The sequence below is a fragment of the Mustela nigripes genome, chromosome 15 (genome assembly GCF_022355385.1).
Source record: "Mustela nigripes isolate SB6536 chromosome 15, MUSNIG.SB6536, whole genome shotgun sequence".
Taxonomy (NCBI): Eukaryota; Metazoa; Chordata; class Mammalia; order Carnivora; family Mustelidae; genus Mustela; species Mustela nigripes.
The window spans coordinates 53,291,745-53,307,952 of NC_081571.1; the positions used below are offsets into that span (position 1 = coordinate 53,291,745).

Consider the following 16,208-nt stretch of genomic DNA (forward strand, 5'->3'; position numbering starts at 1 on the left):
CATTTGACAGAGAGAGATCACAAGTAGACAGAGAGGCAGGCAGAGAGAGAGAGAGGAGGAAGCAGGCTCCCTGCTGAGCAGAGAGCCCGATGCGGGACTCGATCCCAGGACCCTGAGATCATGACCTGAGCCGAAGGCAGCGGCTTAACCCACTGAGCCACCCAGGCGCCCAGTAAAAGAATACTTAATGCAGGTTATCAGCTTCAGAGGATTGCTCTACTCCTCTTTATATTTTAAAGGGTTTTTTTTCCCCTCTTAGAGTTTATTCCCACTAAAGAATTCTTTTCATCACTGCCTGTCACCATATTGTTTTTTTCTACACAGTATTCTTTGTATTTTGTATGTGTTACATGTTGTGTGTTCTGTGTGTGTGTGTGTTCTGTTTTTTAAACAATTTGATGTGATAATTCCATTATTAGTGGCTTTTAAATAATTCCATGAGACTGTGCTACACAAATGAGAGTAGGTAAATATTTTAGATGTATCCTTACAGAAGCTATGGCATATAACCTTATACCTTATATATTTCCACTTTATCCAGTTTTAACCAACATTCATATATGATCCTTTTCTAGATTATGGTTGATTAAAAGTACTAGACCATATAAAGACAAATATGACCATACGTTGCTTTTAAGAAAAAAAATGATCGCCCAGTAACGTGGTCTAAGTAAAATGTTCTCTTTTTTAATTATGTAGTCCTCCTCGCCATCCTCATCACAGCCTCATTCTAGCCACTGCAGAACGAAGGCCTCATCATTGTGTCACCATGCATCCCTGCCCTGGGTCAAACGTAACCATGTAGGCCCTGCAAAAGCTACCAGTCCATCTCTCCGTCTTCGTCGCTGGCGACCCTTCTTACGCCTACCATCTATGGGTCTCCATTCTGTTGTAAGTGTAGTCAATCTTCCATCTCTTCTTCCAGTGACAAGGATAGTCCATTTTTTTCCTTACACTTCTTCAGTCTTCAAAGCGCTTTTCTCTTGGTTCACTCAACCATTAGCTTTTTCTCCCCCAGTAAGATTGCAAGCATACCTCTATGCTTTGCAGTCTAGCTTGACTTTCACCAGTGCCTCGGTGAATATTCATCTTCCCACTCCATATCCCGCCAGCATTAGGATGCCTGCCTTTTGATGAATACTGATCGACATTCATGACAATGTTTAAGTTCCTGTCTGTTGTTAAAGTGAATATGTATTCTCTTAACCTTCATCTCTCTGATTTCATTTAGTTGACCCAGGTCAACAAATGCTGTGTACCTTCTGCGTTCTTTGCCATCTCTTTATTTTTTTTCATGTTTCTGAACATGACTATGGTCTCTTGTCATGCTCAGGGGTCACTTTACTTACTCTATCCTTAACCCAATCCTTCATGGTGTAGGGTGTTCATCTAAGCTATTTTATTCCCTGAGGTGTCTCAGGTACTTGGTTTAATCTTGATCCAATCTTCCCTACCTATTCAGTTTCTAAAGATCTTTTTCCAAGTAGGAGGTGAAGATTTTCTCCTTGAGAATTGCTTCCCACAAATTTTATGATTTTTCCTTCTTAGGTTGATTATATTAAAAACTATTAAAAAGTACATTTGTTCTTAAAATCTTGCCAATTATATTAAATGTTGAGGTTGATGATGGAATTCTAATAATTCTCATGATTGAAATAAATTGTAGGGTTAGGCAACTCCAGCTCTTTTCTTTGTGATGTTTGAGATTGTTAATAGCAATGACTGTGGTTTGGCAGAGTCTACCTAGAAATGCTGTATCTGAAAGATTTGATGTATGCTATCCATTTATAAGAAACTTGATGCTTCTGGAAATCCAAACTTTTGAAGCCAGAGGAAGTCTGATTCCTCGTACATTTAATGCTAAAAAAATTAAAAGGTGTCAAACATTCTTTCTTTCCCTTTATTTACTCTTCCAGAGCTAGACACAAACTGTGAAGTAGTCTTGACATGTTTCCTTAAATATCTGTTTCTACCAAATGTCAGTATGGTCATCAAAATAGCTTTTCATTTATGCTGAGTATCAGTCAATAAACTGCTTATCTCATTTTCCTCATTGGATCACAGCATGCATTTGCCATTTTTTTTCATTTATCGATTTAATATTTGTTGCTTCCCTACTGTGCCATACACTGTTTGGCATAGTAGGAGATAAAAGTGAATTGATCAGAGTAAAACCCCAATTTTGGAAATTCTATCTTGGGCAAAATTGATACTAAATATGATTGATTCCTTAGTACTTTTAAAATATTCTAAATATAAGTGAACATATCATAAAATTGGTGTTTCCAGTTTTATATGATTTTACATAATTTTGACCTTCACTCTCCATATTAATTCTGTTGCTTTATAGCATCATAAGTATTTTCATAGCATAGCATGGATTCTAAACTACCCCACCTGAGTTTGAAACCAGATTCTATCACCTACTAGCTGTTAAACTGTTTTCTTGAGAATAAATGAGTATATTATCTGTCTCATAGAGTTTACATGATGATGAGTTGGTCAGTACTTTGAAGGCACTTAAAACAGTGCCAGTGCCTACAAGTATAAATTAAATTTAAAATGTTATTTTCAACAATTTGGAATTTATATTTAGTATTTAATTTATTTCTAATTGATTTATTATATTATTTTTAGTTGTCAGAGATAATAATACATGTATTGTAAATTAGGGACCTTTGTATAAAATATATATATATACATGTATATATACATATATGTATATAATCTGCCTTCTTGGTCATGTTTTGAAATGGAAGACTTTGACTTTATTGGTCTTATTTGAAGTGGAACAATTTTGAAGCAGTTGGATAATTGCAGATTTTAGACTCTCAGACTAATGAGTCTGATCAAAGGGAAAGGCTCGCAATAGGTACCAAGGTTGTGTGTAAGGCTTAGAAGTTTTGAGCTTTACTTACCTTTTATAATAATAGTTTGAAGGCTTTTCATGCCCTCTTTAGAGCTGTATATTTTTAGTATGCACTGTTGAATAGAAGGTATAATGACTCACCATTATGAGTCACTAGTGTTAGTGATTTCTTATATTTGTGATAATGTAGTATTAATATTGCGAAGTTACATAATGCTTTTATAGCACTTAACAATTTACAAAATACTTTTAATGCATTTCATTTAAACTTTAAAACAGATTTAAAAACCTAGTGTACACAGGGTCTGATACATATTCAGGTCTCTGACCCCACTTATACTCCTTTTTCCTCTAGCGTGGTTGTATTTACTAACAAAATATGAAAAATCGAAGCTATAAGATGTATTATTTTTTTAAGAAGAGATGGTGTTAAAATAGTTTATAATTTTTGAAAATTAAAATACTTGATATCCTATTGGAGAATTGTCTTAAATTGAGTGAATGAGTAATGAGTAAAATAAAACTCTTTTCTAGTTGGGTAAAAAATCATTTCTAGTACGTTTCTGTTATAGATTGAATTTATACTTTGTAGAATTGCCTAGGTTTAGCCTTGAAAAATTGGATTCTCTTCTGGTTATTAGTAAACCGAGGATATTGGATTTGAGTGATGAGTAATACTTTTTGATTCTCTGACCAGGAAAGTAAGGGAACTTATTATCACTATCTTTAAATATTTGAAGAAATATCATGTTCAAGAGGGATTAGACTTTTTTTCTGAGACAATGGAAAACACTGGGAGACATATATTAGTCTCAGTATGAAGTATAACTCAGCAAAACTGTCCAAAGACGAAATGGACTGCCTCAGAACCTAGTGGCAGTCCCCTGTTCTAGGGGCCACTGCAAATGGGGCTGCGCGGGGGAGGAGGCTACTACTGGAGCAGCAGCAAAAGTAGATCATTTTGATTCCTACCAACAGTGGAATTCTTTGATTTTCAATCGAAGTTAGGAATACCTAGTTTGCCATATTAATGTTATGTTGAGATTCTCCCATTCATAAATGGAAGGAAATATGAGAGTAATAGGAGATTAGATGAGTCCCTCTATCTGTACGTGTTTTAGAAATATTCAGTAAATCCAAAATAGTAATGTTTATTCTGTTGCTTTCAATTTTTTGCATCTAAACACTTCTTAAAGCTATTGTTAAAAAACTACTTAAAATTATAAAATTATCTGAAGGTGAAAAAAGTATGAACTTTACATTTTAGACACTATTGTGTTATAGGATGTTAATATGAGATGTGATTTGACTTATGCCTTTTTAAAATATTTGCCTCTAAAATTTCTGCTTGCATTTAATAATGATTATATTTTATTCCAGACCATTTAAGATTTGATATATAGCAAACACACAGTGTTAACTGGGCAGTTTACTGCATACCATAGTGCTATTTAATCATGTTTTGATTTTAGGTAACTTATTTACATTTCTAAGAAATGTAGCAGATATTGCTTAATGCAAATCGAATTTGGTAAACTAAAAAAAAAAGAAAACAACAAAAAAATAGGTATAATTTTAATTTCAAGTAGTTCACTAAGAAAGCAGGCAAAAAATCATAGGTTACAGTTAACTGCATTTTAATTTGCTTTTATCTCCCCCCCTACCACTTTACTCTTTTGGGCTAGTTTCCTGCATTTATTCATTTTTAAATGTTTTGAATCTATGATAATGAGACTTGTTTTATTCTAAAACTGTATTAACATTTTTCAAAAAAGAGATTGTCAAGTTCAGATCATTAAGAATTTACTTTCTTGATGTCTTAAAATTTAGCATGGAAGGAGTTTAACTCTTACACTATTAATTTTCTTAAACTTTGTTATTTAAAATATCAAAAATTAGACAAATGAGTTCATGCATTCATTTCATTCAGCAAGTATACATTGTGCATCTCCTATGCTTCAGGCGTTGTGCTAGGCACCAGGGCTTCTGAGGTTGAACAATATTAAAGGTTCTTAGATCAATTGAGATTAAGAAAGATATGCTTTTAGTCGATGTTTTCCTGGTTGATGTCCTGAGGTCATTGTCATAAATGTGGTTGTGTTCATTCTTTGTCTACCATATCAAAGATTAATAAACTTTGAATTATATTGGTTAAGTGTTCTCTCATATCATTTCATATTTGTATGTATTTACATGTACTTCATTGATTTGACTACTAACGTGCATCATATGTATTTTTCCCTCCTATTTCAGGCACCAAGTATAGATGAAAAAGTAGATCTTCATTTTATTGCATTAGTTCATGTAGATGGGCATCTCTATGAATTAGGTAAGAACTATTTAAATTTACTCTGGGGAGGGAAATGATAAGTGGGAAAGTCTCTATGATTCACAGGACTGTTGATGTTTATTGTGTTTAATATTAATTGCCCTATAACATTGAATAGACATAATGAAAGTTTTCCATTTAAGATTCTTTACTAGAAAAAAAATTTTTTTTTTGCTGTTTGATAAGTTATAATTCAAGAAAGTATGCATACCTCCTTTGTATTTCAAGCAAAGCAGGGAAGTAAAAATCATAGGAAACTCCTATAAATCACTTCAGCATTCTTTACTAAATTATTAAGTTAGTTATCATCAACATCTGGATGAACTATCTTGATCTGGAAACAACTTTTAAAATATAGTGTACTATTCATAAAGACTAATTTTTGTAATCAATAATAAGTATCACTAGTTTTTAGGTTTTTGTACTATCTCTTTGTTTTGCATCTGATTTTTTTTTTAAAGATTTTATTTATTTATTTGACAGACAGAGATTACAAGTAGGCAGAGAGGCAGGCAGAGAGGGAGGAGGAAGCAGGCTCCCTGCTGAGCAGAGAGCCTGATGTGGGGCTCCATCCCAGGACCCTGGGATCATGACCTGAGCCAAAGGCAGAGGCTTAACCCACTGAGCCACCCAGGCGCCCCTGCATCTGATTTTTTAACTTCACAGGAGTCTGTGTTTTCTGGCAGCACTTCCCTAAGGCATATGTCAAAGTAGTCATGATTAATTATTTGGCATTTTGGCCTAAACCTGCACTTATTTTTTTAGAAATTTAACTGTAGATAGGCTATTTTGGGGAGTTTTGGAGGAGATCCTCATAATTTTAATTGATCCATTCAGATATAACAAACTTATTATGATTCTTTAATGGCTGGTATATGGTACTTATTGTGAGTATTGTGAGTCCTTCTTATCCTTTTCCATGAGACTTTCTTCTTAGGTTAAAAAAAGTCAAATAAGGGGTGCCTAGGTAGTTGAGTCAGTTAAGCATCTGATCCTCAGTCTTCAGCTCAGGTCTCGATCTCAGGATTGTGAATGCAAACCCTGCTTTGGGCTCCATTCTGGGCATGGAGCCTACTTGAAAAGTAAATAAAAGGAAAGAAAAGAAAAGAAATTAATTCAATTTTAAAAATTTTTAAAAAGCCAAATAAAAAGAGAAGTCTTTTTCAATTTCTAGGTACCATAATTTTTAATTTTCTTTCTTCTTACTTGCTGTCTATGTATTAACTTGCCACTTTGATTTTCCTCAGCTTATTTAAAAGCATAAGAATTCTGAAAGAACTTCTGTGACTGTAAATGAGGTCTATAAAATTTAGATAGATTTTATGTTTGGAATATAACAACAGAATAATACACTTAATTAAAAAGAAATGGCTCTATTAAAGGGGACAAGGAAAGTAAAAAACATAATTTTGTAGAAACTTACATCCCTGAGGGTTTTGTATAGTAGTAGAGTGATCTGAGTTGGAATCAAACTGAAATGAAAAGAACACATCATTACGGACACATATGACAGACCTGCAAGGCAGTGTGGAAGACCAGCGCTGTGAATTCAGTCTACAAAAGTCTGTATCTAGAGATAAGATGTAATAGTGATCGGGGATTTCACACATCTGCCTGATTGCAGGAAGCTGAGTTCCTACTCTGAATTTTGAATAATAAAGAATAACTATGGGGCGCCTGGGTGGCTCAGTGAGTTAAGCTGCTGCCTTCGGCTCAGGTCATGATCCCAGGGTCCTGGGATTGAGCCCCACATCGGGCTCTCTGCTCAGCGGGGAGCCTGCTTCCCCCTCTCTCTCTGCCTGCCTCTCTGCCTACTTGTGATCTCTATCAAATAAATAAATAAAATCTTAAAAAAAAAAAAAAAAGAATAACTAGTGGGAAGGGAAGTAAAGAGAGTGCTGAGACTTGCCAGACACATTTTGTTGACTTTAAGAAAGTACACTTAGGAAAGGCTAGAGAAACGGTAAATATGAGCCATAACCGGAAACTATGGAAATGATGAGGACTTTCCGGATGAGAGACTTAGCAGTAGAACAAACAGTAACATCAGAAAGATATTTAGCAGGAAGAAATCTCTGATCATCTTAATGGGAAGGCATTGACTAATGCATTTAGTTAGCTAGCTCCCTGAGCTCAGAGGCTAGAAAGGACAGTTAGAAGGGAAGATGTATATCAAGAGTAAGCTATCTATGAAGAATGGTTTTCTTATAGCACGCCAAGATCAGTACAAAAGGATTTTAAAATTGGTTTGAACATCAGAAAAGGAAGACCATGAGAAAAGAAAGACAGAACTATTGAGGTCTTGCTGGTCAGGTATTCTTTAGTAAGAAGAATGATCACGGCTGATACAGAATCGGAGCCTTTGGGGGATTACATTCTTTAAATGAGTTTAAAGAATTTCAGAGTTCTAAAGAATAGCAGTACTCTTTTAGATGCTATAGAGAACAAGGTACAAGACAAATGAAAATGGGCAGTTGCTGATTCACTGCAAGGGAGATTGGCAGTAACACTGATGCGGATTCCTAATAAATTCTAAAGGAATGTTGAGCAAGAAGACTATTGAGTTAGTGAATAGAAAACAGTGACTAAGAGAACAGCATAGGTTTTTTAAGGAAAAAAAATCATTTTGAAGTAGCCTTATTTGTTTAAAAATAAGGCTATGTGATTGTAGACATGTGCAAGTTAATTCCTACAAGACAGTTATTCAACAAAGGATACTGGGTATCTTTAATATATTTATTCCCTACTAAATTGTAAAGTTAACTGATGAAAATAACTGAGTTATCCATCTTTTTGTTAACACCCCTTCCTTTTCTTTAGGGCTTCATGTCATTAATGGCATATGTAGGGGAGGAAAAGTACATGTTTTTAAATAGCTATAATTACTCTTTATGGGTAAATTAGAGCAATGGATTTGGTAGTGAATTCCGAACTGATTGAATCATCAGATTAGAAAACTGATAACTAACAATATATCTTCTCCCTAGACAGGAGTACTCTGAAACATTTAAAAAAATTTTATTTTGAAATAATTTTAAATTTTTAGAGAAATCATAGAAATTATTTACAGAGTTCCCATAAACCTTTTACTCAAGATTCCCCAGATTCAATTAAAGTGTCTGAACCATTTGAAAATAAGTTGCAGACACAGTGACCCATTATTCTTTAATATTTCTATATATATTTCTATATATATTTCTTTAGAACAGGTGGACACTCTCCTACATAACTATAGTGACTGTCAAAATCAGGGAATTAACATATTTCCTGTTGGATATGGATATCATATCTATAATATGGATATATTGGATATGGATATCCATATTCAGTTGTCACATTTGTCTCCTTGAATCTGGAATGGTTCCTGAATCTTTTCTTTTCTTTCATGTCTTTGACATTTATTTTATTTTTTAAAAAGATTTTATTTGTTTATTTGACAGAGGAGAGATCACAAGTAGGCAGAGAGGCAGGCCGAGAGAGAGGGGGAAGCAGGCTCTCTGTTGAGCAGAAAGCCCAGTGCAAGTCTTGATCTCAGGACCCTGAGATCACGAGCTGAGCCAAAGGCAGAGGCTTAACCCACTGAGCCACCCAGGCGCCCTGTCTTTGACATTTATTTTTAAGTGTACAGTATACATTAAAGTGTACATTTATTTTTAAGTGAGATTATTTTTTAGTTTGGGTTGTCTGATATTTCCTCATTATTTATCTAATTTTGGCACATACACCACAGAAGTGGCACTGTGTTCTCAGGGCATCATTTCAGGATGCTCGTCATGTTGATTTGTCCCATGGCTGGTGATGGTGACCTCTATCCTTTTTTTTTTTTTTAAAGATTTTATTTATTTAACAGAGAGATATCACAAGTAGACGGAGAGGCAGGCAGAGAGAGAGGAGGAAGCAGGCTCCCCGCTGAGCAGAGAGCCCAATGCAGGACTTGATCCCAGGACCCTGAGATCATGACCTGAGCAGAAGGCAGCGGCTTAACCCACTGAGCCACCCAGGCACCCCGACCTCTATCCTTTGGTCTAGGTTTTATCTGCATTTCTCCATTATAAAGCTAATGCATTTGTTAAACTTATTAATATGTCAACATGTTATAGTTTTTAATTAATAAGTAATGAATAAATATTTTATCAGGAGATACTTTGAGCCTATGTAAATATACCCTTTCTCATAAAGCCTTTATCAGATTTAGCATCCATTGATGATTTTTAATTAATTGTCACTATGATGGTTGCCAAATGGTGTTTAAAAAAAAAATTCCTCCAACATTAGAAGCTTTCCTTTTTCCCCCTCGTTCATTCATTCATGTCAGAATGGACTCATGGATTCGTATTTTATGCAAGTGGGTACATACAGTTCATTATCATCATTTATTTTGATGCTTACATTTTCCCAGACTTGGCCTTGAAGGGAACCCTGTCAAGCTGACCCTTTTGATCTTTTGATAGGTTTCTGTCATTCTTCAAGCACTTTCTGTCAGGTAGAATAAGATGTTCTAGTTTCATCTTTGGTTTTTTGTGCCCTGGCTCTGTTACTCAGTTACTTCTCCATAGAGCCCTGGTTCTGTGGAAAATGGTATTTAGAACCAATATCTGGGTGGTAGGTGTGCTCATTGCTACTAAGATATCATTGCTCCTAGGCCCTCTCAGAGGACAGAGGTAGGAAATGTTTGTATGTATTAGAAAAATAACTCACATACATATATATGAATATGAGTATAAAGATACCCACAGTGACCCGTTTATATATTAAAAAGCATTCACTTACAGTAGCACTTCTAAATCTAATAGCATATAGTTTATTCTGGTGTTCTCCATTACCCTTTGTGTATTTCTTGATTTACCCATTGCTCTTGTATATAAACAAGCTCTCAGCCACCCCAGCCTGAAAATCAGACCCAGACACAGAGCTCCCTGCGCTTTCCCCTCCTCCCCCAGCACACTGATCCTGGCCTGACCCAGTCCAGACAAAGAGCAACAGCTCTGCGAAGTGGGGAGCCACCTTCTTTCTGATGCTTTGCAAATTCCTGAATCCTGCACTCTTTCTCTGCAGTCTCCTCATTAAGACTGTTGTGCTCTGCGTGGGTTTCCCATTTGTGAACTGGCAGAAAGCTATTACTGTTGAGCTCACATACAAACTACCAATTTCCAGATGTCTAAGAACAACCGTTTCAGCTATTTCTTCCAGCTTTTTCGTTGTTTCCAGTGGAAGGCGTCACCCGGTATCAGTTATTCCAGCGTGGCTGGAGGTGGAAGTAGCCTCAGTGCTATTTCTTCATTTCCCACAAGGAAGATGAGAATTTAGCTTTCCAGTGTCACCCTTATTCCTTACCCACCCTCCCAATCTTTCCTTTCTCCTAGTCTCCTAGTTCTGCTGCAGTTACAGTATTATGGCCACAGAAACATTTATTCTTAGCTGAGCCATAATTAAATCCTTGAGGTGCCTGGGTGGCTTAGTTGGTTGAATGTCATGGTTCAGGTCCTGATCTCAGGATCCTGGGATCGAGCCTCGAATTGGGCTCAGCAGTGAGTCTGCTTCTCCCTCTTCCTTTCCCTCTGTGATCTCTCTCTCTCTCAAATAAAAATAAATAAATAAATAAATTTTTATTTATCCAGTTTTAATAATTGTCTCATTTTGCCTTTTGGTTTGTTTGGTTAATCTTCCCTCATATTTTTCTTTCACAGTGGTATCAGCCCAGCTCTATCACTGTGTATGTATATGGATTCAGACATTTTTACTACATTTGGAAGCCATGGAATTATAAAGGGATTGCGTTTTATGGATTGAACTTGAAATGTCTTTTTTTCTTTTCTAAAGATTTTGTTTATTTATTTGAGAGAGATAGAGAGCAAGAGAGAGAACATGAGCAGTGAGGGAGAAGCAGACTCCCCGCTGAGCAGGGGCTCAATCCCGGGACCTGGAGATCATGACCCGAGCTGAAGGCAGACACTTAACCAACTGAGCCATCCAGCTGCACCACGAAGTGCCACTTATGAGATACAGGAGATTAAGATTTGCAGATAGAGTAGAGTATCAGTTAACTTTGGGTTAGGATGAGTTTATATAATATTGGACTTTTTCCTTTTTCCTTTTCTCATAGCATTCATTAAAGTAGTAGTTTATTCAAGATGTTTATAATTGTGTCTAATTAACATTGGTGGTCAGTGAAATAACCCTAGGTTATTTAGATTGTTGGTCTATACTGCTTATGCCTTGGTTGTACACAATTATTATTATACATTACTATATATTATATATATTACTATATAAATCTTGTGGTGGTTCCCTTTCATTGGTATAAGCATGTCAGTCTTGGGTACCTTCTGATTTGAAATAAGTTTTTTCATATTCGTAGGTAGAAACTAGGGTTGTTGCTTTTTAAAAACTGACTTAGTTAATTTTGCATTTTTTCAAGAAATTAAAACCAATGTTTCTTTCTTTCTTTTTTTTTTTAAGATTTTATTTATTTATTTGACAGAGTGAGATCACAGTAGGCAGAGAGGCAGGCAGAGAGAGAGAGGGAAGCAGGCTCCCTGCTGAGAGAGCCCGATGCGGGACTCGATCCCAGAATCTTGAGATCATGACCTGAGCTGAAGGCAGCGGCTTAACCTACGGAGCCACCCAGGCACCCTCCAATGTTTATTTCTTATAGATTCTTTTTATGAAGAGAATTTAGGCTTTCAAACATGGAAGCAAGGTCTAATAACATTTAATATAAAGAATACTGATAGCACATTTAAAGTATTTATTTTAGGATATATCATTTTCAGTATCTTTTAACTTTCGCCTCACTTGTGGGAAGAGGAAAATGGAAGTACATTATCCTGTATAAGCAGCTAAACTTTCAACTGTTTATTCATTTTCCACAGATGGACGGAAACCATTTCCAATTAACCATGGGGAAACTAGTGATGAAACTTTATTAGAGGTAACAATAAAACTTGTTGGCCTACTTCAAGTGTTATCAATGTTCTTGTTATCTTTAAAATATTTCTAAAGATCACTTGAATAACATTTTCTCTGCATTTGAATGCTTCTGTGTCCTTACCCTCTTGAGAAAATCCAAAAAGAAAATTATGAGTTAGTGTTAAAAATCTACACCAAAAGAAGAGAGTTTCAGAGTTCTTTTTGTGAACAAGTATCAAATTTCAAAAAGATAAGAATAGTATTGAAAGAGTGGCACATCTTTTCCCATATTTCACTGATTCCAAGATACCACTATCTTTATCTTGATCCTAATTTTAGAGATTTTTAGATTTATGAACAAATTGTGTGGCTGAGATAGTAATTTTCAAGTTAAGTTTCTGTAAAGTATTTTAAGAAAGAACACTTACTCTATCTTCAAGTTTTGTACTTGAAGATTCACTCTTTCTGGTCTGTGCTTTAAATTATTTTGTATTTAGAAAAAGACGTCTGCACTAAAGATTAGTATGAATTGGGAAAATATGAAACATTTATCATTTGAAAGGAAAACACAAGTTTATAAACTGAAAAATTACACATTTTTCCCCCCATAGGATGCCATAGAAGTTTGCAAGAAGTTTATGGAACGTGACCCTGATGAACTGAGATTCAATGCAATTGCTCTATCTGCAGCATAGCTTGTCAGTGACGGAAACACCAAATACTGTATTATTTGCAACAAAAATTAAATTTCCGCTGCCACACACTAACTCAAAAATTTTGATATTTTCATTAACTTGACTGATTAAACTTTATGTGAATTAAACTTTGACTTAATCTGCGTTTTATTTTTGTCCCACGTTAAAGCTGTCATTCTTTTCTCCCCTTTGTTTCTTGTGAACGACTTACCTTGTCTGGGAACTAGTGATAGGCTTCTTATTCTCTTAAATTTCATGGGAGATTTTTGTCTTGGGCACAGGTACAGTTTCCATCTGCATAGTGTAAATATATGATATATCACATATTTTGACATACTCCCTTAACAAGCAGTTGTAGAGTGTTGACTTGTCATGACCTGGACATGGTCCTAGGTACAGGAGTTACAGCCATGAACACAGTCCACAAGTTCCACAGTCTTGGAGCCTATGTGCTTGTGAGAAGAGATAAAGAACACATCAGTAAGAGACACACCAATGATAGATGTTAGGCCAAGTCAGATTTGTGTTAGAGAGTGACTGAGTGGCTACTTTAGAATTTGTAGTCAGGGGAGGCTCCTATGAGGAAGTAACTGTGAAGTTGAGATTTGAATAGCTAAAAAAACAAAACAAAAAACCAAAACAAACAAACAAACAAAAAACCAACCCGAGAAAGGTGGTAGTGAAGAATAAAAGGAAAAAATACAGAGTCCCTCAAGTAGGAAAATCTTATGGTGTTGTGGGGCCAGAAAAAATGCTTATAAGACCAGAGCATAGAAAGTGAAGGGGAAGGTGGCAAGATGTAAGGTCGTAGGAGGAGAGGCTGAGTGATACAGGACAACAGAAAAAGGAATTTAGATTTATTGCAAGTGTGATGGTAGACCATGGAAGGTTTTAAGCAGGAGAGTGACCTGATTTGACTTATAATTTCAGAAGATCATCTTGACTCCTCTGTGGATAATATTTTGGGGAGGAGATAAGAATGAAGGCAGAGAGATTTGTGAGGTCAGTGAGAGACGGTGATGGCTTAATCTTAAAAGAAGTGATAATTTAGACGGAGCTATGTGTGTGAATTTAATGTGTGTTCTGAAGAAGGGAGGGCTTCAGCTGCATCTTGAAGGAGAAGTGGAAGGCAGAGGAAAGGTGGAAGAGTATTTATAGAGCTGGATCAAAACACAGGTTTGGTGTGATGGCAATGCCCTATATTTTGTGGGGAGAGTATTAATTACACAGGTGTATGCAATTATCAAGACTCAGTGAATTGTTCATTTAAAATCTGTACTTCACTGTACATTCCTTTTACCTCAAAAAAAAAAAAAAATAGAGTTGGGTTGGAAGGATTGTAACAGTTAGGAGAAAGGCCAAATTGGTCTGGAAGGAAGTTCTAGAGCAATCATTGAGTGTAAACGTGTATACCTGATTCACTGAGGTGACCTAGATTTCTGCTGCAGTGACCTGAGATAAGTGGTATTTCAGGAAGAGTAATGGAGTAGTGACGTAGAGAATTGATTCGATCTATGTTACTCAAAGTGTTACATCAGCATTACCTGAGAACTTGCTAAAGAAGAGTTATTTTAGACCTCACCATAGACCTACCAAATCAGAACTTGCGTTTTCGACAAGATCCTTGGGTAATGAATATGCATATTAAGTTTGGGAAGCACTGGATTAGAAAAATAGACTATAAGGAGGAGGGTCCCTTTGGAAGACCTTCAAACTCTCTATGGTGAAGAAGGCTTGAATGAAGTGATGGCAATAGGGATGAAGAAATCATCTGAAACAACCAGTAGTGTATGAGACTGGTGCTTCTGTCCTGCCAGTAAAACCAAGTGTTCCACTCTGCTTTTCCATCAGTTATTTGCATTCTGTACTCCCAGCTGTCTTGTATATTATCTTAAAATTTCAAGTATTCCTAAACAGTTCTTGGTTCCCTTGCTGACTTTTTCCAAGTATCTAACTTATCACCAAAAATCTACATCATTTCTCAAAGTTTGCTGTGATGAATACTAATTTTTCAGACTTAATGGGCAAGAAGGGTTTGAAGTCAAGTATCTGTTGAAAACATTGGGTTAAAGGTAATTTTTTAAAATATAGGTTTTTTGGGTGGGAGCATTGCAGAACTCAGAGCTTTTTAAAAAAAAATCTATGTATTATGAATGTCATTTTCTAGATGTTTTATGGAACAACCATTTAGGACTGGCATTCTTTTGCACACACATTAAGATGCTAGTCTCTTGTGAAACTCAAAATTTGAAAATTTTCTCTTAGATTTATGTCTAGGATTTTAGTCCTACTACTGTATTAACTATAATACTTTGCTTAGTCACTTTCTTAAAATTTAGCACTTACAGAAGAAATTGATGATTAATTTTATATAGAAACTGGTAGAGAGACAGGGTAGTCAACAAATGGGACATTTCTGGAACTTGTTAATGATTAATACATTTGGGAGAAATGGAACTAAAGAACTGAAACTTTAAATGTTTTTACTTGGACTTTTGGGAATTAACTAAACATCTTTCAGCAGGTATAATGGTTTGCTTTTAAGTACTGAAATAGAGTTTATGATATCCATATTTAACCTCTAATATTTTTCGTGTTCATTTGTGACTAAAACCGAGGTTATCTGTATTCTGTGGTGATCAAATTTTAACATGTCTCAAGTGGAAACCATCTTTAATACTGTATAAAAATTATTCAAACATGATTTAAATTTAGTTTCATTCCAACTTAGATTTGTGTACAGTGCTTATTAGGTAAGCTTTGTAATTGGGTTGTGTATAACATATAACCTGTTTATCTCATTTTGAAAATAATATAGTTTAAGAGACATTTTCAGCTATTGTCTGTCTACTGTAATATCTTTCAAAGTAGCATCTCTAGGCTTATGATTCTTACATTGGTGCTTGTGAGAAAATTGCAAAAAGTAATATTTTCATCACATCTAAAACATTTTTCTATCTGAAGAAATTTCCTTTAGAGAAAGCTCACATATATGTAAATATGTGTATATATACACACATATATGTATTTGTATATATGTATATATTTTTGTGTATATATCATCTGGGAACAAATATAGAGATACCCATGTGCATGTATATGCACGTGCACACACATCCACACATGTTCACATATCCATACCTAGAATAGGCAAATAACTTTGATCTAAATTCTCTGTGGATTATTTAAATCCTTGGCTGAAATTAAAGTAAAGCCACTTTGAAAAGTATGTAATCATTACAGAAGGTTTTTAGCTAATTTAGAAGGATTTATACATACATGTATAAAGTTTAATAGTTAATGTCTTTATTAAGATTCTCTGGTAAGATCTTAAAAGGAGGTTTCTTGTACTCTCAACAGAATTACCACTAAAAACCAAGTGTGGAAAATACTGAGTTTTTAGATA

The 16,208-nt window shown here is 35.2% G+C and overlaps 1 protein-coding gene and 1 long non-coding RNA gene across 5 annotated transcripts in view; one reads left to right on the plus strand and one right to left on the minus strand.

Moving 5' to 3' along the window:
* The window catches only part of UCHL3 (ubiquitin C-terminal hydrolase L3), a 59,518-nt gene that overhangs the window by 35,564 nt on the left and 7,746 nt on the right, over positions 1 to 16,208 (plus strand). Inside the window, exons 5-8 of one of the 4 annotated variants that reach the window (XM_059377833.1) lie at positions 700 to 891; positions 5,123 to 5,198; positions 12,071 to 12,129; positions 12,719 to 12,952. In XM_059377833.1, coding sequence (XP_059233816.1) covers positions 700 to 891; positions 5,123 to 5,198; positions 12,071 to 12,129; positions 12,719 to 12,802 — 411 coding nt within the window. In that variant the 3' untranslated portion in view covers positions 12,803 to 12,952. Of the gene's footprint in view, positions 1 to 699; positions 892 to 5,122; positions 5,199 to 12,070; positions 12,130 to 12,718; positions 12,953 to 16,208 lie in introns of those variants that run through there. The other 3 variants (XM_059377835.1, XM_059377832.1, XM_059377834.1) reach the window with 3 other exon arrangements.
* Positions 1 to 16,208, minus strand: part of LOC132002726 (uncharacterized) — a 49,571-nt gene that overhangs the window by 17,168 nt on the left and 16,195 nt on the right. Inside the window, exon 3 of the long non-coding RNA XR_009399985.1 lies at positions 13,014 to 13,096. This is a non-coding gene — a long non-coding RNA (uncharacterized LOC132002726). The remainder of the gene's footprint in view (positions 1 to 13,013; positions 13,097 to 16,208) is intronic.